Source organism: Chiloscyllium plagiosum, chromosome 13 (genome assembly GCF_004010195.1).
Source record: "Chiloscyllium plagiosum isolate BGI_BamShark_2017 chromosome 13, ASM401019v2, whole genome shotgun sequence".
NCBI lineage: Eukaryota > Metazoa > Chordata > Chondrichthyes > Orectolobiformes > Hemiscylliidae > Chiloscyllium > Chiloscyllium plagiosum.
The window spans coordinates 34633513-34659586 of record NC_057722.1 but is presented as its reverse complement, the minus strand read 5'-3'; the positions used below and the strand labels follow the sequence as shown (position 1 = coordinate 34659586).

At 39.8% G+C, this 26074-nt stretch overlaps 2 protein-coding genes across 2 annotated transcripts in view; one reads left to right on the top strand and one right to left on the bottom strand.

Annotated features, from left to right (window-relative positions):
• veph1 (ventricular zone expressed PH domain-containing 1) overlaps positions 1-26074 on the bottom strand; it is a 250025-nt gene that overhangs the window by 175940 nt on the left and 48011 nt on the right. The window contains exon 5 of the mRNA XM_043703007.1: positions 1479-1642. Coding sequence (XP_043558942.1) covers positions 1479-1642 — 164 coding nt within the window. The remainder of the gene's footprint in view (positions 1-1478; positions 1643-26074) is intronic.
• LOC122555909 (pentraxin-related protein PTX3-like) lies at positions 4930-17454 on the top strand. The gene is made up of 3 exons (XM_043702175.1): positions 4930-5161; positions 6105-6635; positions 16073-17454. The coding sequence occupies exons 1-3, from the start codon at positions 5044-5046 to the stop codon at positions 16687-16689; spliced, it is 1266 nt and encodes a 421-aa protein (XP_043558110.1). The 5' UTR covers positions 4930-5043; the 3' UTR covers positions 16690-17454.

Below are 26074 nucleotides of genomic sequence, written 5' to 3'. Positions count from 1 at the left end.
GGGGATGAAGGTGAGTCCTGAGGTGAGGACTGCATTGATTTGGGGAGGGAGGGGGATGGAGGGGGATGAAGGTGAGTCCTTTGCTGAGGACTGGATGAAGGTGAGTCCTTTGCTGAGGACTGGATGAAGGGGAGTCCTTTGCTGAGGACTGGATGAAGGGGAGTCCGCCTCCCCCACTCACCTATTGTACTCTAAGCTACTTTGTCCCCAACCCCACCCTCCTCTAGCTCATCTCTCCACTGTTCAGGCTCTCTGCCTTTATTCCTGATGACGGGCTTTTGCCCGAAACGTCGTCTGGAAATGATTTTACTGCTCCTCGGATGCTGCCTGAACTGCTGTGCTCTTCCAGCACCACTAATCCAGAACCCACTACCAATATCCTGGGGCTACCATTGACCAGAAAGTGGGGAGAATATGACCTTGTGGTGCCTTCGACTGAGAGCCTCAAAGAAGAATTCCTCCTATTTCCCAATAACAGTCAATCCAACAAAAGTTTTCAGTCCACTCACTTGGTCTGGGCCTCTCCCTATCATGCGTAAAACACGAGTTGAGGGTGGGGCAGATATAAGCATATTAAGTGGCAGTTGTGAACATTTAAGAACCTCAACATGTTGGCAAATAGTTGGGCACCTCCATGGCTGTCATAAAGTTGGGGACAGGCAGCAGGAAAGTCACACTTTGCATTTTACAATCCCCTTCAATCACACCAGCAGTGGAGTACAAAATCCAGTTAGACAACAATAGACTGGGGGGAAGGCTTTGAGACTGAAGTTCAAATAAAGAACTTTCTTCAAATTTCCAGATGCTTGTCGTACATCATATGGGACTTTTAGAAGGTATTTTAAAATTTATTCACAATTATGGTGTTTGCTAGCTATGCCAGGAATTATTGCCCATCCCTAGTTTTGTTTTTGAGAAGATGCTGGTGAGCTATCTTTTTGAAGTACTGACATCCCTGTGGTGTCCCACAGTGCTATCAGGCGTAATTGTTGAAAAATAAAGAAACATGGCAGCCAAGTTGGGGGACAACAACGTCCTGAAAACAGGAATGAGATAAATCATTAGAAGATGTGCACATGTCAACCGCTGTTCAATCGGTAGTATTCTTACCGCTGAACCAGATTTGTTGGTTCAAGTTCCACTCCAGAATGAAAATCAAGGCTAACATTCCAATGAAGTAAATGTTGCACTGTCAGAGATTCAGTCTTTTTGGGTAAGATGGTAAATGAGTACCCACTACCCTCTCAGGTGAGCGGTAGAGATTCTTTGGCATAATCCCCTGGTGTCCTGGCCCAATATTTTATCCTAAAATCAACATCACAAAAAAAGCAATGTTCTGGGAATCATCACATTCCTGTGTGAGACACTTTGTGCAATCTTGGTTACCTTGTTTCTAACAGTTTGAAAGTATTTCATCAGCTGTTTGGACCATTCAGGGATCTTAAAAGAATGAATTGAGCAGTTTAGGAGAGTTTTACCTGAGGACATTGCTTGGTAATTACTTGTAGAAGGCGGAGAAGGTGCTGCTGCTCAGATGGCTCCAGTTGCGACATCAGTTGGATGAGCTCTGTAATGTGGCAGTTAATTGGCTCAGGCTGCTTCTCGTATACTGAAGGTAAAACACGGAGCAACAGAGAATTCCCTGTAAGCACAACGTGAAAATAAAGGATTCAACAGTTTGTAAATCATCTGGAAATGATTCCTCAGTGTGCTTAAAGGAATTTGTGTTAAGTAACCAAAAGGTGATACTACTGTCAGCATGTAAGGTATTACAGCCATGTTTAAGGAATCAAGGAACAGTTAATTTAGTTCTTTCTTTACTGAAAATAAATGTCTGAAAATCCTGAACCTAGCAAGAATACAGCACAACAGGTGATCTCCAATTACAAGCAACATACCATTCATAAATTTAAACCATAACATAAGGAAATAATTACTGAACTAAATAGCGGGGCTTGCTTTATAACCATTTAACTCTTTCATAACAGAGATTGAATACTTGCTACAAACAGTTTTTAAAACAAATTTGCTGTTTGACAGAATGTTATATGATAACATCACCCCAACCATCTCTCTGTTTGCCTGTAGCAATTCAGATCCATGTCTTTGTTAAGTCTAAAGTTAACTGTTTCTCACTCACGTGGTCAGTCTCCTATATTCCATCTTTCATGAACCTCAGTTCATCCAAACCTCTGCTGCCCATATTTTAAGACACATCAAGTCCCATCTGCTTATCACTCGTGCTCATGACCCATGTTAGCTCCTAGCTAATCAATGCCTTGGTTTTCACATTTTCATACTTATTTTCGAGCCGTTACATGGCTTTGACCCTTATTTGTATACTCTCCATTCTGACAATTCTCAGATATCTGCACCCTTCTCATTCTAGCTTCATGACCAACACTGATTTTAATGGCTCCATAGAACATAGAAAAGTACAACACAGAACAGGCCCTTCGGCCCACGATGTTGTGCTGTAATTGATCCCAACATAAATAACCTAACCTATGCACCCCTCAATTCACTGGTGTCCATGTGCATGTCCAGCAGTCACTTAAATGTCCCTAATAACTCTGCTTCCACCACCACCGCTGGCAACACATTCCATGCATTCACAACTCTTTGGTTAAGAACCTACCCCTGAAGTCTCCTCTATACCTTTCTTCTAATATTCCAAAACTATGACGCCCCCCCCCCGTGCCAGTCAATCCTGTCTCTGGCTATTGACTCCATTCACGCCTCGATGAATACCTTGATCAGGTCACTTCTCTTCCTCCTTCTCTCCAAAGAGAAAAGTCCCAGCCCAGTCAACCTCCCTTCCTCAGACAAGCCCTTCAGTCCCTGCAGCATCCCGACAAATCTTCCCTGCACCCTCTCCAAAACCTCTGTATTTTTCCTATAGTAGGGTGACCAGAACTGGACACAATATCCCAAGTGTGGTCTCGTCAGGAACTTATAGAGCTGTAGCAAAACCTCGCAACTCTTAAACTCGATCCCCCATTAATGAAAGCCAAAACATCATATGCTTTCTTAACATCCCTATCCACTTGCGTGGCAAATTTGAGGGATCTATGTACTTGAACACCAAGATCCCTGTGTTCCTCCACACTGCCAAGAATCCGATCTTTAATCCTACATTAAGCATTCAAGTTTGACCTTCCAAAATGCATCACTTCGCATTTATCCAGGTTCAACTCAATCTGTCATTTCTCAGCGCAGATTAGAGTGGTGCTGGAAAAGCACAGCAGGTCAGGCAGCATCTGAGGAGCAGGAAAATCGATGTTTTAGGCAAAGCCTTCATCAGGAATGAATCCAGCACCATTCTAATCTAGACTCTTATCTCTAGCATCTGCAGTTCTCACTTTTGCCAATTTCTCAGTCCAGCACTGCATCTTGTCTCTGTTGTGCTGCAGCCTGCAATAGCCCTCAATACTATCAACGGTACCTCCAACTCTTGTGCCATCTGCAAATTTACTAACCCACCTCTCAACCTCCTCATTCAAGGCAGAATACTTTCCATCTGCAACCACTCTCTGCCTTCTGTCAGCCAACCAATTCTGAATCCAGACTGCCAAATCTCCATGTATCCCATACTCCCTGACTTTATGAATGGGCCTACCATGGGGAAACTTATCAAATGCCTTGCTGAAGTCCACATACACCACTTCCACTGCTCGACCTTCGTCAACCTGTCTCGTTACCTCCTCAAAGAACTCAATAAGATTAGTTAGGCATGACCTGTCCCTCACAAAGCCATGCTGACTGCCTTTAATCACACTATGCTTTGCCAAATAGTCATAAATCCTATCCCTCAGAATTCTTTCCAAAACCTTGCTGACCATAGACGTAAGACTGACTGGTCTGTAATTGCCAGGAATTTCCCTATTCCCTTTCTTGAAAAGAGGAACACCATTCGCCTCCTTCCAATCCTCCGGTACGACTCCCGTGGAGAGTGAGGAAGCAAACATCTTCGCCAGCGGCTTAGCAACTTCCTTTCTCGCTTCCCAGAGCAGCCTAGGATAAATGTGGTCTGGCGCTGGGGACTTATCAATCCACTGTTCAGGGCTGCTCCTTCAGCTGTTTGGCCCTAAGGTTTGGCATTCCCTCACTAAACATTATTATCTTGATATCTTTTTCCTATTTAGGAACTCCTTAAAAGCTCACATTAGCTGAGCTTTTTAATTGCTTGCCTTAAAGCTAATCATTCTATTTGATGCAGTGTCAAATTTTGTTTTATAACATTCTTATGAAGCTACTTTGGATCTCTTATTATGTTAAAGGTGCTATATCAATCCAAGTTATTCCTGTTGCTATTGGGTTAAGGTCGTCAACTTGAATTCAAATACTTGGTCATTTCATCCAGTATCCAGAACGTAAGTCTGCATCCACATGCACGTCTAACCTCATGCAATCTCTTTGAATACTTTCAATCTTCAGTCCGCTCCTCCTAAATTTTTTACCTCCAACTGAGTTAGCAGATAAAATATATCTTAAAAATCGCTAAACATATTTGAGCTCTTTTTTTCATTAAACCTTTCAAAGCTACTTTAGAAATTGTACCTAACTACTTTCACATGGAAAAACTGTTTTAAAAAGATCTAATGAAATGCAGAAATAAATGCCCTTGCATTTTTGCACAGTCCTTCGGGACTTGCCCTGCTCTGCCTTCATACACATTCGTCACTTATTGCTACCACTTTATATTACAAAAATGCATTCCCTAGTGGTAGATCATTACATCTGGCTTGCAATCTCTACTTACCCCAGTGCTGGGCCCTTTCTTATATTCACCTACCCACATGTGCTCTTAAACCACAAGTTTAAAGGTTGTGTAATTCAACCTCTTTGTTGCGAAAGCAGAACTCTAGCTCATATCATTGGTATAAAGCACATACAGCAAGGCTCTTGCATCACTCCTCACTCACTATTTATTAGGAACTTTTGGAGACTTGTGTTCAGTATCCTTTAGAGCTTGTACTGAAGGAGCCAAACCAATAGAACAGTGCCCTCATACTGCTAAATACTGAAAAGAACTTGGAAGAAATGGCTGCACTTAAAATAGTTCTTTGGATTCTACTCAGCTTGTCCCATACTTTGGCAGAGGATTATGAAGATTTACAATATATTCATGGAATGGAAAACACAATCTCTGTTTTACCAGGTAAGAAATCTTTATAAGTGAATTGCAGAATTAAATAAATGATATTTTTCAATATTGATTACATTGTGTTTAATATTGCTTTCTGCAGTTCTGCAGCATTATTTTACCTGGTGAAATGGGAAGTTTGAAAGTAGATTACATTTAGCTTTTAGAGCAACATTTCACAAATAAAAACACTTGATGGTTGAACGATTTCCTTGTTTAAAATTATAGGAATATGTTACTGATTATTAGAAAGATACCATGTGTAACAGCATGCAGTTTTATTTCTACTAACTCCTACATGTTAGGCCATTGCTGCTAATGTCAGAATGAACTATTATAAAAATCCTTTTTAAAATCATTGAAAGATTATTAATATACTTGTTCTAGCTTTTTGGATGTGATTTTTGATGTGTAAATATTATTTTAATTCAAATTACTATCCAAGTGAATTCAACGATAAAGCATCTGTGTACACAAAATTCAATAAACTACTGAGAGACTGTTGCTTCAGCAAAGATGCCATATTTCAGGCAGATGTTAAACCAAGTAATTGACGGCCTTCCATGGTGGATGCAAATATCAATATCTGGTCAATATCACATTGTAGATCTGAGCTGTATGCATATTGCCTGCAGCAGTATGTGCAATATAGCAATAGCCACACTTTAAAAGTATATAGCTGACTGTGAAAATTTAGGATGTCTTGAGATTGTAAAAGGTGCTATATAAATTCAGATCGTTTCTTCCTGTCTCCAATTGATTAAAAGACAATCAATTTAATTTTACTTGATATTTATTAGCGTTGAAATAAAGCTCCAACGGGATTCTTATGCCAATTATCAAATTTAGCATAATTTCACAAAAAAATGCAATATCTAATTCAGTATGCATCTAGTGATATGAGACCTTCTGTGATTAATTACCAAATACTTATTTAATCTAAACTTATCTTCCCCAGATGGTTCCTGTAAATGCCAGAAAGAACTCACTAAATGGGATAAGCTATTTGTAATGCTGGAGGATTCCCAAATGAAACAGAACATCCTACAACAATCCATTGGAGAAGTGTGTGAGACAGAGTTGCAAAGTATACGTTCAGAAATGCATCAATTCATAGCTAATTTTGCAGGGACTTCCACAAATGCCATAGATAATGCAATTTTGCGTATTACAACAGAAATGGACAAGAAATTGGCATACACATTGAAAGAAGTCAGCGAAACCAATGTAGAGATTGAGTCAGAGAAGAAAGATATACTTCATCAGCTTTTGTTGGTGAGTCAGGATCTGTCCAACAGACTCAAAAAGCTAGAGATGACTTGGCAAAAGGCAGTGGACATAAAGGATCAACGGCTGTCACTTGATATCAAGAGGAGAGTTCCTGTAAAGTTGGACACCACTCTGAATTTCTTGGCAACTGAACAGCGACAATCTAAAACTGAACTGACAGGATGTCCAAATTGGTCAGCTAAACACGTCTTACCATCAGGTATTCTTGCTCACTATTCCTTAATTCTCTGTTTTCTTTCTCTTTTCATTCACAACAATTATTCAGTCACTAGCATATTTAATACCTAAGAAACCGAAGCACAATCCTTCCTATCTTCCAATATCTATGATTTTTTTGTGGAAAAAAGACTTATCTATTCAGTAACTTGTGCTTCATAAATGTTACTGCAGAATTAAAAATCTAATTCCACCTTGTTTGCTAGTTAAGCATTGAAAATAAGAGAAATTATAGAATCACATTTATCTTGTTGGAAAGACTAAAGCACTCATACATTGTACAGCTTAAATCCTTTCTACTTTACCCCCCTTTAAATAAATGCTGGCATTGTATTTGCCTTAGATGAAGGAACTGAACATATGGTTACTAATTCTGCTGATAATACAAAGATACGTAAGAAAATAAGTTTTGAAGAGGACATAAGGAGTCAGCAAGTAGATACAGATAAATGTGTGGACAAAATTTAGCAGATGGAATATAATGTTGAAGAATGAGAAACAGAAGAATAAATAGAAAGGCATGATATTATTTAAATGGTGAGAGGTTGAAGAAGTCTTCAGCACAGAGGGATCTATGCATTGTAGCACATGATTTCCAAAAAACTACTTTGCAAGTCCAGCCAGTTGTTAGGAAGCTAATGGAACATTTTTACTTATTGCAAGGAGCATGAAATATAATATCAGCATACTTGGCTGCTGTTGTACACTTCTTTGATGTAATTGCAGCTAAAGTACTGTGTACAGTTTCCCTCTCCTTATTTGTTTTTAAAAAGGAAATGATTGCATTAGAAGCAGTTCAGATTAGATTAAGTCAACTGATTTCTGTAATGAAGGGCTTATTTATGAGGAATGGTGGACAGATCTGTCCTGGCTTTGAAAAATGCAGGGTGAATTTATTGAAAAATGTAATATGCTGGGAAACTTGACAGACAGGAGCCTGAGGGTATACAGTTTTAAAATAAAGGAATTCCCATTTAAGGCATACAGAGGAGGAGTACAGAGGAACCTTGATTACCCAGATGACACGGGCAGGGAGTATTTTGCTCAGATAATCAAACATTTGGATAATTGAATGTTCGGATAATTGAATGTTCGGATAATTGAATGCCAGATAACAAAGTTCAGCCAAGCATCAGGACCTTGCGATCTTGTCTGAATAATCCGAAATGTGGATAATTGAATGTCGGATAATCCAGATTCCTCTGTATTTCTTTTCTTTCAGATAGTCATTGGTCGATGGAAGTCTCTCCAGTCAAGAGCACTGGAGACAGAGCCATCAAATATTTTTAAGGCTGAGTTAGAGTTTTGATAGACCAAGAGAGTCAAGGAGTTTAAAAGATAGATTGTAAAGCAGAGTTGAGTCCGCAATCAGAACAGTGATGATCTCGTCAAATGGTTGAGCAGATTCGAAGGGCTGAATGGCTTACTCCTTCTCCTTGTTTGTATACTGGTATGCCTCACTGGTTGTACCTGCATGTGAATGTTTTGTGATTCACAAAGATACACCCATGTTCTTTTATACAGCAGCATTTTGCTGTATCATTTAAATAAATAACCTGTTTCTCTATTCTTCCACCAAAGTTCAGTTTCCTGTATTGCACTCAGTTTGCCAATATTTTGTACACTCATTTCTCTCTCTGAATCACTTTCCAGACTCTTTGTATCTTCCTCACAACTTTCTTTCCAATCTATTTTTGTATCATTAGCAAATGTGGCTATAGCACAGTGTATCCTTTCATTCAGGTCATTAATATAGGTTAGAAATAGTTGAGGCCATGACACTGATACTTGCAGCACTCCAATAGTCAGTTTGCCAACTTGAAAATGATCTTATCTAATGCAGTAACCTTTATGTGGTACCTTATCAAATATCCTTTAGAAAGTTAAATGTACTGGGTCCGCTTTATCTACACTGCTTATTACATCCTCAAAGAACTCCAATACATTTGGTTGACCATGATTTTCTTTTCACAAAACTACACCGATTCTGCTGGATGAAAAGTGATTTTCTACGTGCCACGCTACTACCTCTAAAAAGGATTAAAGCAGTTTCCTAATGACAGATGTTAGAATAAAGGGCCAATAATTTCCTGATTCCTATCTCCATCCTTCTTTAAATTGTTCTCTTAGGTCTGTGGGTTTTTAATCTGCTTTCTAGAATCCAAGAAATTTTGGATTATAATCAATGCATCTACAATCTCCGCAATCACGTTTTTTTAAGACCCTAATTTGCAATGATAGCGATTGCTTTCAGATTCTTTCTGCTCTTTGCCTCTTGATTTTCAAATTCTCATGGGATGGTAACCATGTCTCCTACTGTGAAAACAAATACTAACTATTTGCTCAAAAGTCTCTACCATTTCCTTGTTAACCATTATTAATTCCTACGGAGGTGATTGCTAGACCCCTTGCTGAGACATTTCTATCATCGATAGTCACAGGTGAGGTGCCAGAAGACTGGAGGTTGGCTAACGTGGTGCTACTATTCAATAAAGGTAGTAAGGAAAAGCCAGGGAACCATATACCGGTGAGCCTGACGTCGGGAGTGGGCAAGTTGTTGGGGGGAATCCTGAGGGACAGGATTTACATATATTTGGAAAGGCAAGCACTAATTAAGGATTGTCAGCATGGCTTTGTGCGTGGGAAATCATGTCTCACGAACTTGAGTGAGTTTTTTGAAGAAATAACAAAGAGGATTGATGAGGGCAGAGCAGTAGATGTGATCTATATGGACTTCAGTAAGGCATTCGACAAGTTTCCTCATGGAAGACTGGTTCGCAAGGTTAGATCTCATGGAATACAGGGAGAACTAGCCATTTGGATACAGAACTGGCTCAACTGTAGAAGACAGAGGGTGGGGTGGAGGGTTGTTTTTCTGACTGGAGGCCTGTGACCAGTGGAGTGCCACAAGAGTTGGGGCTGGGTCCACGACTTTCCATTATTTATATAAATGATTTGGATGCGAACATAGGAGGTATAGTTAGTAAATTTGCAGATGACACCAACATTTGAGGTGTAGTGGACAGCGAAGAGGGTTACCTCAGATTAAAATAGGATCTTGATCAGATGGGCCAATGGGCTGAGGAGTGGCAGATGGAGTTTAATTCAGTTAAATGCAAGGTGCTGCATTTTGGGAAAGCAAACCTTAGCAGGACTTACACACTTAATGGTAAGGTTCTAGGGAGTGTTGCTGAACAAAGATACCTTGGAGTGCAGGTTCATAGTTCCTTGAAAATAGAGTTGCAGGTAGATAGGATAGTGAAGGAGGCGTTTGGTATGCTTTCCTTTATTGGTCAGAGCATTGAGTATAGGAGTTGGGAGGTCATGTTGCGGCTGTACAGGACATTGGTTAGTCCACTGTTGGAATATTGCATGCAATTCTGGTCTCCTTCCTCTCGGAAGGATGTTGTGAAACTTGAAAGGATTCAGAAACGATTTATAAGGATGTTGCCAGGGTTGGAGGATTTGAGCTATAGGAAGAGCTGAAAAGGCTTGGGCTGTTTTCTCTCGACTATCAGAGACTGAGGGGTGATCTTATAAGGTTTATAAAATCATGAGGAGAATGGATAGGATAAACAGGTCTTTTCCCTGAGATGGGGAAATCCAGAACTAGAGGGCATAGGTTTAGGGTGAGAGGGGAAAGATAAAAAAGGGATCTAAGGGGCAACTTTTTCATGCAGAGGGTGGTGTGTATGGAATGAGCTGCCAGAAGAAATGGTGGCAGCTGGTGCAATTACAGCATTTAAAAGGCATCTGGATGGGTATATGAATAGGAAGGGTTTAGTGCTGGCAAATGGGACAAGATTAGATTTGGGTATCTGGTAGACATGGATGAGTTGGATTGATGGATCTGTTTCCATGCTGTACTTCTCTATGACTCTATCTAAGGAACCAGTGCTAACTTTAGCTACTCACTTGCTTTTTTTCTGTACTTGTAGAACATTCAATGTCTGTTGATTTTTCTAGCTAGTTTTCTCTCATTCCCTATTTTATAACACTACATTCTTTTTAATTAAATCATCCTTTGTTGGTTTTTAAACTTGTACAATCTTCTGATCTACTGCTCATAGTTCCAAATATGTACATCTTTACTTCGAATTTGATATAATTTTTACTTCTTAGTTCACCATAGATGATGCATCTTTCTCAAAGTATGTTTCTTTCTCAATGAAGTAAATGTTTGAGAGTTGTAGAATATATCCTAGAATTCTCTCTTCCAGCTTCTCTACCTCTCACTTTTAAGATTATTTTCCAATTTCACTTTAGCTAACTCTGGCTTAATACTTTTCCAGTTGTTTTGATTAGAGTTTAAGACACCAGCTTCAAAACCAATTTTCCCAGCCTCAAACTGAATGATAAATTCTACCATGTTATGATCACTCTGATCCAAATGATTTCTTTATACTATGAGGTCATTAATTAATCCTGACTTAATACACATTCTTAGATTTAATGTAGCATGGTCCCTGATTGGTTTCAGAACAGATTGTTCTAAAAAACTGTCCTAAATTCAGTCCACTAACTCATCCTTCTTTTGCCAGTTCAATTTATCCAATCTATACGAAGATTAAGATCACCTTCAATTATTGGAGTAACTTCCTTACAAGCCCCCATTATTCCTTAATGTATACTTTGGCCTACAATGTCAACTATTATTAGAGGGGTTATAAATCAATACTATTGGCTTTTGTTCACCATTTCTCATCCTCAACTAAACCAATTCTACACTTTGATCAAAGCTCATTTCTCAGTACTGTACTAACCTCATCCTTTATTAACAAAGCTACCTCATCTCCTTTTCCTCTTTTGTTGTCCTTGGAAAACATGAACTACTATTGAATGTTAAGGCCCTAATAATGATCACTTTGCATTCATGGGTGAAATCTTCCCAGACACAAACTGACTGGGATGATAGCAAGAAATTTGGAAGAAGCAGGTCAGAAATGAAGCAAGGTCTCTCTTCACATTCATTGCTACAGGTAGCACCTTCATCCATAGTTCTAGATGTCTAGCCAAGATTCTAGCTCAGAAGCAGCATGAATTATTAATGCGAATTAGTGCTTGTCATCTCCCTCATTATTATATATTCTCACCTCATTATTACGCAGACTGACATCCTCTCGCCTGCCCAATACAAGCTCAATACCTGGATCCTGGACACTCCAGTTTGCCCACTTGCTCTTCTGGTTCTCCTGGACACATGGCACCCTTGCCTTAAACCATGCACCATGGGCAGCAGTTGCATGCATCCTGTGTCCATGGAAGCTGGCATCCAATAAGTGTCAGCCTCTCCACATCATCATCGCATATCTCTGATCCACTTATAGTATGCTTCTGCACTGCGTGCTGCACCCTTAGTGCACAGAGTTGGAATGCTGCTACAAGGACAGTCATACAACTCATGGACTGTACCAGGCTGCATCTCAGGGCTCCTTTCTTGCATCTTAGCATTCACTTGTGCATACCTGGACACTCATAATATCTGCGTCTTGCCTTTTAATGCGTTGCCCCCTCAGCTGCACTTTAAAGCCTTTCAGTACTTCTGTATTGCCCTTTCAGTTTGGTACAGACACAGTCAGGAAATTTTTCATGCTTGTCCACAGTGACAGTCATCAGTCAAGAGGGTCGATGTACTTCTGAGGAGCACAGTGCTGCACTAATCATGCAGCTGCACCATGTGGCAGTCACATACACAGCAAACAGACTGCATGTGATGCAAGTAAACGGCAGTCTGAAAGTCTAAGGGGGCAGTCCCCAGTCTGATCCAGGAAGACTACCTTGATTCAGGGGGTCCTGATGCAGTGAATCAAGGGAAGCCTTTCATATCAGTCCACAGGCTTGGGCATGGTTAGCAGACCAGTCAGGGGAGAGACAGTGAGGGGTCTGTACCTCTCCAGTCTTGAGGGTTCAGTACAACCAGCACGGAGAGTCACAGTCAGAAAGCTGTTCAGGTATTAATCAGGCAGCTGGTCACTGTCATTCAGGGTAGTCCCACCAAGTTACTCAAGGGGATCAGTCACGTTCAGTCCTGGAGGTTTGTCACTATCATGGGCCACTACTGCAGTAGGGAAGATGGAGAAATTCATTGTGGGAATGGAATCATAATTCTGAGATGCAGAAGGGATTACCATACTGAAGGTACAACCCATATATAAGGGGAATATAATTGAGCATAGGAGGGAAATCAGTCATGTAGGGAGTAGCTATCATTGACGGTAGGCAGCATCCTGACTTCCAAGGGGGAGCAGTGAGCAATTGCATGACCTCCAGTCTGCAAAACAGAATTTCCCTTTCTCAGCCTTGCTAGGAGAAAATATCTACAAATATGCAGGTCAGCCATTGCCTTACAGGCCTGACATGGTAATTTAATAAGTCTGGGGCTCTTGGGGGCGGGTGTGAGGATTGGGGTAAAGTGGGCAAATGAAACCTCACATTGATTGGTTGGGTAAGGACTTGGGAAAGTGCAACTTGGATTGATAGGGAGGAATATCAGAGAGGGGATGTTCACCTATCAGTTCATTAAGACTAAGTGGTGGAGCCTGAGGCTCACTGAAAGTGTGACCACTCTTGCTTTTGATTGTACTACGAGTAACACCTATGCAACAGAGATGAAAATGGTTGTGATCACACCCAGAGTGGGCAGGGTAAGTGTTTTGTTCTGTGAGGGAGGAGTCCTCTATTTTGAGCAATGTGAGGCTTTTAAAAAGGGCAACACCATTCCCCAGACACCCAAGGACTGAAGCTGAAACATACTGTGTGGATTAACACATACTATGCAAACCTAAGACATTGACCTACTGAATGCAGTGCAAATACTTGTCTCAAGCATTCCTGACCATACCATATCAGATGATGATGAATTCCCACTAGTGCCTGTGATGAAATAACAACGTTTAACTACCAAGAAAGATGGAGCACAATTACCAAGCTGGTAACCATCTGCCTGCTACTCACTTCACACTTCCAGGATCTCAGTCTGCAAAACAGGGCAAGAACTTCCCTTTGTCAGCCATGCCAAGGGAAAATACCTGCAAATATGCAGGCTAGCTCTGACTGCCATTGCTTGGCTTGTTGTGTGAACATGATGCCAATGTCAGGGATATCAGTATATTCCAGGATAGCCCAGTCATGGTGAATGAGAGAATCAGGCTATCATCAGACAAGAGGGGTGCAGAGAATAGTTAATAACTCAAGCTTGGGATGAGAGCATGAGAAAACTCACTAGGCTAACAGAGAGAAACCTTCCATGAAACATGTGGAAAATGGCATTTTGCCAAAATATGGAAACATTCAGTCCCAAATCCTTATACTGTTTATCATATCACCTTCATTTATTTCAATTTATGCTGTCAGTTCATGCATCATGAAATTAATGCTGTGTGCATTAAAATAAGGAGCCCTTTCATTTTGCCTTTTTACTGCTTCCCTATGCTGAGTTTATTTCCTGGTGTTATGATCCCAGCTGATTATAACACAAAACATGTGAAAATAGGCTTGATTGAGGTTTTTTTGCTGTTTTGTTATCAATGGGGTTAGTCACTGAACGTATGCACATGAGGCTGTCAAAATTATTTTAACGTAGCAAAAAATCTTTAGAAAGGTTTTTATAAAACAAACATTTACAACAAAATAGAGCCAACTCTTTTCTGAACAATATCCCTTTATAGTCACTCAATCCCAGGGAATTACTCTCCTATCTTAATCCAATAATTTCCTACTCAAATGACTGGTCAAATCAAAAATTATTATATTTGTTGTTCTACTTTATTAATTATTCCGAGCTACTCTGACTTTCTCAGTAGCAACTCTTTCTTAGTCCACCTGCATCATTAGCGCCTGTGTATTAGATTAGATTACTTACTGTGTGGAAACAGGCTCTTCAGCCCAACAAGTCCACACCGAACCTCCGAAGAGTAACCCACCCAGACCCACATCCCTACATTTACTCCTTTGCCTAAGGCTAGAGGCAATTTAACATGGCCAATTCATCTACCCTGCACATTTTTTGGACTGTGGGAGGAAACCGGAGCACTCGGAGGAAACCCACGCAGGCACAGGGAGAATGTGCAAACTCCACACAGACAGTTGCCCGAGGTCTGTGAACCTGGGTCTCTGGCGCTGTGAGCCAGCAGTGCTAACCACTGTGCCACCGTGCCGTCCGTGGACCATATTAATTTGATCTTTCTCCTTTCCACTCCAAATCATTTGCTAACATGAGGGCAGGCAACACCACCTTCAGAAGTCATACTTTTGGCTGCAGAGAACAGCATCTACCCCCTAGCTACACTGTTGTGTGCTACAACTACACACCTTTTAATTTCTTCACTTGAATGTGTCCCTGCACCACAGTGGTTGGATCACTAAGATAATCCTCCATGCAATCTCTGTTCTCATACACATAAGTTGCAAAAATCTTATACCTGCTGGACATTTGCAAGAACTGAGGCTCAATGTTACTTTCTGGATGCACATGCCTGCCTCACTTGTAGTCCCACCTTCCTGTCCCTGATTACAGATCAATTCTGAAGTACTTAGCTGAAGGGATGTGATTGTCTCCTGTAAACAACGTGCCCAAGTAAGTTTTCTCCTCTCTGATGCTTTGCAGTGGCTTAAGCTCTGATTCTAGTGCAAAACCTTGGAGCCAAAGTTTCTCAAGCTGTAGATATATATTGTAGATGTCTTTGAAGTGTCTTTTAGCACCCATAAACTACAATTGCAACACACCACCTGCCCTGCTATCTTTATTCTGATTCTCTTAACTAATTAGTTTTGAAGTTTAGAAATATCACAACTGTATAGTTACATGAAGTAGTTTAAATATAAATTTAGTACAATATCTGTATCTCCCCAGTACCAATTTAAACTTTTGTCTGAGTTTTAGGTGAAAAATATCTTGTATCTGATGAAATACTTATCTGCTCACATAAGCAAGTCCTTGAACACTTATCATATTATGGAGGGTTTAAAACAATGTCAGAAAGAATTTCTGAACAAGAGTCATACTGTATTCAAATCATTACCTCTGTTTCTCTTTCCAAGATGCTATCAGACTTGCTGAATTTTTCTAGCATTGTGTTTGTTTCAAATTTCCAGCATTGACATTTTGACTTTAATTAAAGGAAGCACCTTCTCTTCCCTCTGTCCCATTGCCACCTGCACCAAATATCCATGTTAGTTCATGTATATCACTAAGCCTATGCTCATTCATTGATTAAACTAAAATCATCTCCAATGTCTCAAATTTTGATCTTTTAAATATGTTTTTATATTTTATAACTTTTGAACATCAGTCAGAAAAAACTTTGGTGTTTGATCCTTCCATAAAATGTATTTGATCTTTGTTTAAAAGAATAGTACTCTGTAGCATAATACATGAGCAAACACTGAAAGTATGTAATATTTTCTGCTATTGTCCTGCAGGTTGTGATATGGCACTAATCTTCCCTATGCGCTCAAAGAAGATTTATGCAAGTGTTCATGCTGATGATATGAGTCTAAGCTCATTTACAGCTTGCATATGGATAAAAGCTACTCATCTTTTGGACAAAACAATTGTGTTCTCCTATGGAACAAAGAGAAATCCCTATCAAATTCAGCTATACTTCAATCAGTCCTCTGCTGTGTTCTCTGTGCACAGTGACACAAGTAAAACTGTTGCTGACGATGTTGTCTCCCTTGGTGAGTGGGCACACTTCTGTACAACATGGAGTGCTGAAGATGGAAATGCAACACTTTGGGTGAATGGAAAACTTGCAGCTGCTTCTTCAGGAATAGCTGTTGGCTACAATATCCCAAATGGAGGGCTACTGCAACTGGGTCAAGAAAGCAATGGTTGCTGCACTGGAGGCGGCTTTGACAAAAGCTTAGCCTTTACAGGAAAGTTGACTGGGTTCAATATCTGGGACAGAATCATTTCCAAACATGAAATACAAGCCTTGACAAGTAGGGATGATTCATGTAGCATTGGAGGGAATGTTGTTGGCTGGAGTGTCACAGAAATTCTGCCACATGGAGGAGCTGAATTTATTTACTATTAATTGAAATTGATTTTTATTCCAAATTAACATGCTCAAAAAATGGATTCCAAATTGTTAACACTAATTCTATGATGTTTAATCAAACCAAAAAAAAAACAGATTTATATTACAAAGTCCTCTAGAGTGAACTCCAGGGTGAACTTTGTAATAAAAATCGCCAACATTAGCATGCTTGGATGGAAATTTCAATCACCTATTTACAATGGCATTAAGACATCTATGCCAGTCTGTTATCATTGATTCGATTTGCTTCATAATTCTTGCTTATATGCATCAATAGCGATGATACAATATTGTCATCCCTAAAACCTGGACACCTGGGTTTTAAGATCCGATATTTATGACGCTTAAAAAAAAAGTTTCTTCTTGATACCCGGAGAAGTGTGAAGAGACTCACTTGAGGAACAAGGACAAATACAGTTTTCATAAAATTTAAATGAAAAACTACATTGAGACAGTTAACATGCTCAAATTCTTCTTCTTTACAATGTTGATTTAACTGTAATGCAAGTGTGTGTATGGTTACATTCATTTAATGACAAATAATTGGATAGCAAGACATATTAAAGGAAGAACCATTCTATAAAGGAAGGATATTGCTCAACAGATGCTAAACATGCAAGACATAATAACTTTCTAAACTAAGTTACATTGCTTTACTATCATACCAATTCTGTATTATACAGTAAAAGTCCTCTGATATCAGTCATCTAATTATTCTATCATAAAGAGTCTAATTTTATAATAAACTGCTGTTAAACAATACACCAGATTGTCTTGTGTATCTTTTCTTTGTGTTTTTGCAAAACCATGTTGGCTGGTGGAGTATTTAAATGGACCTTCAAGTGAAAAAGTTAAGACGTTTTGTGGCAGCACAGACAATCATAAATTAATACAGCATAGATAGAAGCCATTTAGTCTATTACACCTTTGCCAGTTCTTTGAATTCATTGTGTAATTAGTGCCATGCCTCTCCACTTTCCCCACAACCTAGCATTTTTATTTTCAGTTATTTAATCAATTTCAAGTTGAAAATTAATATTGAATCAATTTCCACTTGCTTTCACAGGCAGTACATACTTGACAATGACAATTCATTGCATGGAAAATGTTTTCTTTATCACCTTTAACTCTTTAGTCAATAACTTTGTATCTTTGTCCTCCACTTACTGATAATTTTGTCAGTGGAAACTATTTCTGTCTATATACTCCATTGAAGCCATTAATTAATCTAAATATCTTTATCAAATATTTCCTTAAAGTTCTTTGGCCTAAAGAGAATAATCTCAGGCCAGAGTAGTTCAGCAGTAACTGAAGACTTTCATCTCTGGGACTACTCTAACAAAATCCCTTCATATTCCTGAGTCTTTGATATACTTCCTAAAGTACAATGTCCAAAAATGATACAATATTTAAATCAAGATCCTAATAATTAAATGCCTCTATTTATAAAGTCTATATGTCTTTTTCAGAGTTTTCAACCTCTCGTGCCATCTTTAAGGTCTCTGAGCTCCTGCATATCCTTCAAGTCTAACAAACTGTACATGTATGTAGTAGTCACTTGCAATGAAGGTGACACTTGCTCACGGCAAAAATCAGCACGTGGAGTCATTTAACATGGAGAAACTGTTCTGCTGCAAGTACCACATGGTTCTGACTGAACAAATATCTCTCCCACTCTTGCTGTCTGACATAGAATTGCTCAACAGCTGCATAACCAATGAAAAGCAGTAATTTTGTAGCCTAAGTTACATTACTTTAATTTTCATACAAAGCCTGCATTATCGAGTAAGAGTCACATATCATTATTCCATCATAGAGAGTATAATTTTATAATAAACTACTGTTACACTATACACCAGAATCTGAGGTAGGATTTACAGGTTGACAATCCACATGTCTGGTCATATTATAACACATCAGCTTTGGCCATTGAGCCCTGAGGAGGGACTTCAACTCAGAGCATCTGGTCCAGAGGGAGGACACAATCACAGGCCAACTAGGCTGCCTGAACAGAAGGTGCAGTCATTTCTTTTAACTGCAGTAAGTTCTAAGTCTATGGATAACAGTTTGTACCATTGACCTTTGACACTGAGTTAACAAATGTGTCACTACTGAAAAGCACTAAGTGCTAGCCATAAATCTCTTCATGATGGGGAGCAGAAAGCCAAAGACAAAATCACTACTTTGTGGCCATTTTCAGAGAAAAGATCTGATAGTGTTGGCTATGGATGCTACATAAAAAGAGCAAACAAGAAATAACATAATTTATGATGAGAATTCAAACCCTCAGAACAGCAATGTAATGTATGTTCCAAACAACTTGCATTGTTGGATATTTGATAGCTTTAAGCATTCTAGAAATGGTGAGCAGGATTAATGTGGTCTTGTCCATTGGCTCGAGAACTGGTGGGAGACGTCTTCACTTCTGTGAGGGAGGCATAACCAAGTGACGTGCCTGCCAGCAGTCAACTGGTCAGTGATGGGCTTTTCTTGGAAATAAAAATCTTCGGGATGGAAATCTCAACCTTCAAGCAGTGCCACCAAGAATGATGGCTACTCCCAGCAATGCTACAAGGACAGCACTAGGGATCGTCATTGGTTTCTTTACACAGGTCAGTGAGGGTGGGATGGGGTCTGTAGCCTCAGAATCCCCCTCCAAATGGAATTCATGAAATATGAAAATAAAGACATTAAACCCATGGACAAGTGCTACAAATAAATGTCAACCTTACAAATAAATGTCAACCTTTTGCAGAAATACACAGGAATTAAATTCAAACTGTGGCTCAGCATGAGGGATTCAACATTATTTGAGTACTATCATGGGATAATGGTGTAGGGAAATGCCATAACCTGACACAGCCATGAGACTGATCACCTAATATCATAGGATTGGAACTTAGCCATTGTTATTATGAAAAGTTCCCATTGAGGAGGGAAATGGATAATTCATACCTTCGCCAATCTGGGTGGTGTGTCATTTCCAAACAGCAGGAGAGTTGTTTAGAATCATTGTGAACTGATCATGTCATCCAGACTGTTTCTTTCATGGAAAAGCACTGCTTTGATTTACTGTTCATACTTGGCTGAATCATGTGTGAAATCCAACAAGGATGATGAGCTCTCAAAGATTCTGAACATTAGGAAAATGTTTGATTTTGCTGTGATATGTTTGATATGAATCACTATTAAGAGGGGAAAAATTGAAGGAACTTTGCTCCAGTTGGAAGAAGGGTCAGCATTGGTCAGTCTGACTGAACACTTGATAGATCAGCCATATTGGACATTGTAAGTATTCGGATAAATCATAGTGATCTTGGTTTGGAGGGATCTAAAGTCAGAATGAGGCATAAGGATCATCAACCTAATCTGTATACCAATAGTTTTCAATGGGAGGACCAACCACATAGAGGATTGTCAGTTATCAGCCAAATCCGAGATGTGCGGGGGCTAAGAGTTTAAGGTAACCCTAGGGTTACCAGCAAATCTGGGGAATTTGGGTCTAGATTAAGTAAGATTTAGGACAGAAAGATGGGTTTTGCCTGTGGTTTTTCTGGTTTTTCATGCTGAGCCACAGTTTGAATTTAATTCCTGTGTATTTCTGCAAAAGGTTGACATTTATTTGTAGCACTTGTCCATGGGTTTAATGTCTTTATTTTCATATTTCATGAAGTCCATTTGGAGGGGGATTCTGAGGCTACAGACCCCATCCCACCCTCACTGACCTGTGTAAAGAAACCAATGACGGTCCCTAGTAAAGGGTTTATTTTCTTAAAAGGTCATGGTGACCTTGTGTGTTTCAGATGTAAGCAAGGTTGAGTCATGGAGAGTTTAAAATCAGACAGGCATATCAAGATGCCGTATCATTTGGACCATTTTACAGGTTTTGCATCAGGGCATGAGGAAGTTATTTTAGTAAAACAACATTTGTGGCTAGTCAAACCCTATGCAATCTTGCTTTTTTCACATAAATGCTGAAGTTGAAGAATTATTGTAAGGGAGGAATGGGAATGGAAAGCATTTATAAGGCACAGAAGGGGAGGGGCAGACAGGTCAGAAGCACATATTTTAAAGGGTCCCACATCTTCAGGCCCTGTCTTTCCGAGTGCCTGAGAGCAGCACGAGCAGGCAGCAAGTAAACCTGCTCAGGAGGCACTGGAAAGCCATGTAGTTCCAACTTAATCCAAGAGTCAATGGGAAACAATGATGTACATTGTGGACGTGGGTTCCACACCAGCACTCACAATGAAACAAAGAATCTGAGATCTCCAAACTCAACATGAATTGGCAGCTCATTATGCTCTCAAAGCGATTGATCCAGTAGACACATTGAATAATGCAGATAAGCACCGTGATCAAATCAAGCAATCCACCCAACAAGCTCTAACTATTCAAGTATTGCAGGTAGTACTGATTCTTATGGTCTGAGAGCCTCAAGGATATTCCTGTGGCATAAGAGAACATTACACAGATGGGGATAAACTGACAACCCGAGATAGCATACTGTACAAGGGAAATCGAGTCGTTATCCCAAACGGGTTGAGAGGAGAGATGCTAAAGCACATATATGTAAACCTCTAAGCACTGGGTCAAGTCTGAGGAAGCAAGATATATGCTCTATTGGCCAAACATAAGCAATGAAATCAAGGAGCCAGTGCAGTGCTTCGAATGAGTACCAAGTTAGAGAAACCACTGATGACACATGCCATCCCAAACAGACCATGAATGAAGTTGAGAGTAGCACTCTTTACACTTTCAGGAACTTATTATCTTGTCACTGTAGACCATTATTCCGATTACTGGGAGGCGAAGCAGATGACCTCAATGAATAATGTCGAGATTGTTGAATGCCGAAAAGCACACTTCAGCCCTTTCAGCGTTCTTGATATTGTCACCAGTGACAATGGCAACAGTTTACAAGTTGAGTTGCTTTATAGGCAATTGCAAAATTCAATTCCACAAATCATCTTGACACTAGTCCTCGCCAAATGGAAAAGCCAAAGAGGCAGTGAATATTGCCAAGGAATCAAAGAAATTGAGAAAAATCTCACACTCATGTATGTAAGGCAATCACTGAAGGGAGAATTACATCTACTGAAGGTATCGAATGAAATGCAGTCCAAAGACGAGTGATTTGTTGCACATAAACAACTCTTTCAACTGAAGAAAAAGGCTACTACAGCTATAATGTAGCAACACTGAGGGATAAAATTAAGGTGAAACAGCAGAAAGCCAAATTTCCTTTCTTTCAAAACTGCTAAGCCAGTGCAGGTTTAAGCATTGGAGAACTGATCAGAGTTCAAACCTTCAATGCTCTCAATAAAAGCCAGTCCAAATGGCACTTGGCAACCTATTTAAAGCAGTTGTTCTCAATCTTATACAGTTGAACTAATCAATCAGACATACTGTTACTCAACAGGTACATATGCCCCTCTAGAGAAGCTGTTCCTCAGAAAAAGACAGCTGAACAGGAAGAGGCAAATGCACCAGCTGCATACATCTGATCCAGTAATCCACAACAATAAAATAGCAGAAACAGAAAAACAAATACTACAGCAACAATTAATAGCACAGGTACCACAGCCCTGGGGTAACAACAACATTCAGATCAACAACAGCCCATACATGTGCCATGAATAGACCAACATGATTTAACAACCATGTATGCAATGCACATGCACCAGTTTAAATAATGCACTATAAAGGCATGAAAACATTTGTGTATATATTTGATAACTTGATTAACTCAAAACGTACATGTTAATACATCTATTCTTTTTCTCATTTTGTCAGTAAAGGGGGATGTTTGGATTGAAATGCAGTCATTGAGAAATGTCCCTACTAGTCTGCAGTCATGTGACCTCTACAATAAGGCACACGTGTGGTAAGCAGACATTTTAACCTCATGTCAATAAAGTCATGATGAGTCATGATGAATACAAGGCTATGTTGAGTCCTTGAAACCATTTCAACATTTAAGAGCAATTTACTGCAATATCTGAACTCACATTAAAATGCAATTTTGCAAACTGTGAATTGAAGGACAACACTGACTTTTCTAACCACTCATTAATGCCTTGCATTCAATGTCAATGATCTCGGCGTTGATTGAACTCTCGTTTTTTGTCTTAACTAAATATAGATCCTTCAAAACCAATTGTGAATTATATTGGTTAATTTTTATTAAATCAGCTGGATATATCACAGGACTTATACACTTAATGGTAAGGTTCTAAGGAGTGTTGCTGATCAAAGAGACCTTGGAGTGCAGGTTCATAGCTACTTGAAAGTAGAGTTGCAGGTAGATAGGATAATGAAGAAGGTGTTTGGTATGCTTTCCTTTATTGGTCAGAGTATTGAGTGTATGAGTTGGGAGGTCACATTGCGGCTGTACAGGACATTGGTTAGGCCACTGTTGGAATATTGCATGCAATTCTGGTCTCCTTCCTATCAGAAAGTTGTGAAACTTGAAAGGGTTTAAAAAGATTTACAAGGATGTTGCCAGGGTTGGAGGATTTGAGTTACACGAAGATGCTGAACAGGCTGGGGCTTGTTTCCCTGGAGTGTCAGAGGCTGAGGGGTGACCTTATAGAGGTTTACAAAATTATGAGGGGCATGGATAGGATAAATAGGCAAAGTATTTTCCCTGGGATCGGGGAGTCCAGAATTAGCGGGCATAGGTTTAGAGTGAGAGAGGAAAGATATAAAAGAGACCTAAGGGGCCACCTTTTCACACAGAGGGTGGTACATGTATGGAATGAGCTGCCAGAGGAAATGGTGGAGGCTGGTACAATTGCAGCATTTAAAAGGCATCTGGGTGGCAAGGTGGTACTAGATTGGGTTGGGATAGCTGGTCGGCATGGACGAGTTGGACCGAAGGGTCTGTTTCCATGCTGTACATCTCTATTATTCCATGACTCTATTTATAAAATCTAGACAGCAAGTACTATTAGCATGTCAATTATTGTTTCATATATTTTATTGAAATGGAATCTAATTTTATTTGTCCCATAAAAATTTAGTTTAACACGCTGATTCAGCATCTTGACAAAAAAGAAACAGATCTTTCCATTCCTGTGAATCACTATGCAATTAGAAAGGGGAAATGAGCATCCTGAAGTCAGACGTCAGTTAAGTGTAATGATTTAAATGTGTTCTCTGCGATGCTTCTATTCGTGTCATTAATGCAAGAGGAGGAAGATTCCTGATCAAGAGCTGTAATTGTGGAATAAGATCATGACTGGATTGTTCCAAAATGTACTCCACACCCATGTTAGTGTATTTCCCACAATTTTATACCCTTGCACTTATCTGACTGCCACCATGATCTACAAACTTTGCTGACCCTACAATTATGCTCACAAACTAGATTGTTGAGTCTCTGCCTACCACAGATTTTTGCATTGAACAACCACCTAGCTGCTGAGCAGGTAACCACAATTTTCAATAATATTAATCATGTTGAAGTTCCTGCCATTGTGTTTGATAGCGTCTTCTGGTCCCCAGTACTTTCAGTAACCTCTCAACAATACATTTCTCCCCTACCTTACTGCAAATATTAAGGTCATTGCACAAGATCTTCGTATCCATAGCATTTAAACTGCTAAAGTTTAAATTCTAAATACATACATAAAGGAAGATATATTACGAGTAAACCCACTTTTTTTTAGTTTTCACAGAATATTGGAGTTGCCCTCAAAATGTGGCCCCTACAACACCAAAATACTAAAATATTAACTCAAAATGTCAATGAATGAAGATGAAATTTAACTTTGTCACTGGTTGGGCAAATCACATGAAGTATATTTTGTCACTACCACTTGGATAGTAATTGTGACCATCATCAAGGATTGAGATAAGGCTGACTGCGATAAATACAGATGGGTTTTCCTTTTGTCCTTCTTAGGGAAGGGCACTGTAAAGCTCCTTCTCAATTCCCTTCTTCCCATGATGTAATTTAAAATTGTCTTTAGCGTGCTAGCACAGTCCTCAGCCATCTGAGGAGCAGTGTGTTTGATGACATTGACCTCAAACTTGGCATCAATTTCATGATCTATAGGACAGCAATGTTACCAGCCCTTTTGTATGAGTCAGACACCATGGACAATTTACAGCAGAACCCTTTGAGAAATATTACCTGCAATGTTTGTGTAAAATCCTGTAAACCTACTGGCATGAAGTACACTCCATTATCCTTTTTCAGGCTAACATCCCCAGTACGAAAGCATTGATCACTGTCAATCACCTGAATTGGGTAAGCCACATTGTCGGCATGTCTGAAACAAGACATCAAATACAAATGCTCTATTCCAAACTTAATCACGACAACCAGTTACAAGCAGGACAGAGAAAACACTTCAAGAACATCCTTAAAGTTGTCCTGAAAAAGTTCAACATCTCCACAAACTCATGAGAATTTCTTGCCCAAGACCATACAAACTGGGAAAGTAGCATCTACAAAAGTATCAACCATCTTAAGTATCTCAGTCAGGTCCAAATGGAGGTCAAGTGCAAACAGGCCGAGGAGCTTGTGCAAAATCTGAACAGGTGAAGTTCAATGCACAGGGGAGGTGTAGTGATTGGGACCTAGCTGACCTTGTTAATTATGAGGTTCTTGATTGAGATTGTTAACCTGGGCCAATCAGGAAAGTCTTGTCTGGCATGTATAACCAGGACATGGGCTGTCCTAGAGGTGGTCGAAAGGTGTGTCAGGGCGGACCGAGAACTGGAAGGGGCATGGGGTGGACCGAGAACCGGAAGGTGGGTAGGGGCGGGCTGCCTTAGAGCGGTCGGAAGGTGGGAGGGGCGGGGGCTTGCTGGGTCTGTATTGTCTGCACTTTTGTATGTAACGGTATTGTCTAATGTACAAATGTCATTGTCACTGTCTTGTCACACGTGGAACTGGGATTTGAGGTTTGCCCTCCTCTCCCTGTAAAATGGTTGAACGGTAGAGTTCGGGGCCTAGCTTTGCTGCTCCCCTCCCTTGTAAAACTGCTGTCTTTCGTGTACAGCTGTCAATGTTTTTTGTAAACTGGTTTGTAATTTGTTTAATAAAATAATATATCCAAAGTACACAGAAGGTGGGTAGGGGTGGGCTGCCTTCGAGTGGTCGGAAGGTGGGAGGGATGGGGGCTTGCTGGGTCTGTATTGTCTGCACTTTTGTATGTAACGGTATTGTCTAATGTATAAATGTCATTGTCACTGTCTTGTCACACGTGGAACTGGGATTTGAGGTTTGCCCTCCTCTCCCTGTGAAATGGTTGAACAGTAGGGTTCGGGGCCTAGCTTTGCTGCTCCCCTCCCTTGTAAAACTGCTGTCTTTCGTGTACAGCTGTCAATGTTTTTTGTAAATTGTTTTGTAACTTGTTTAATAAAATATAAA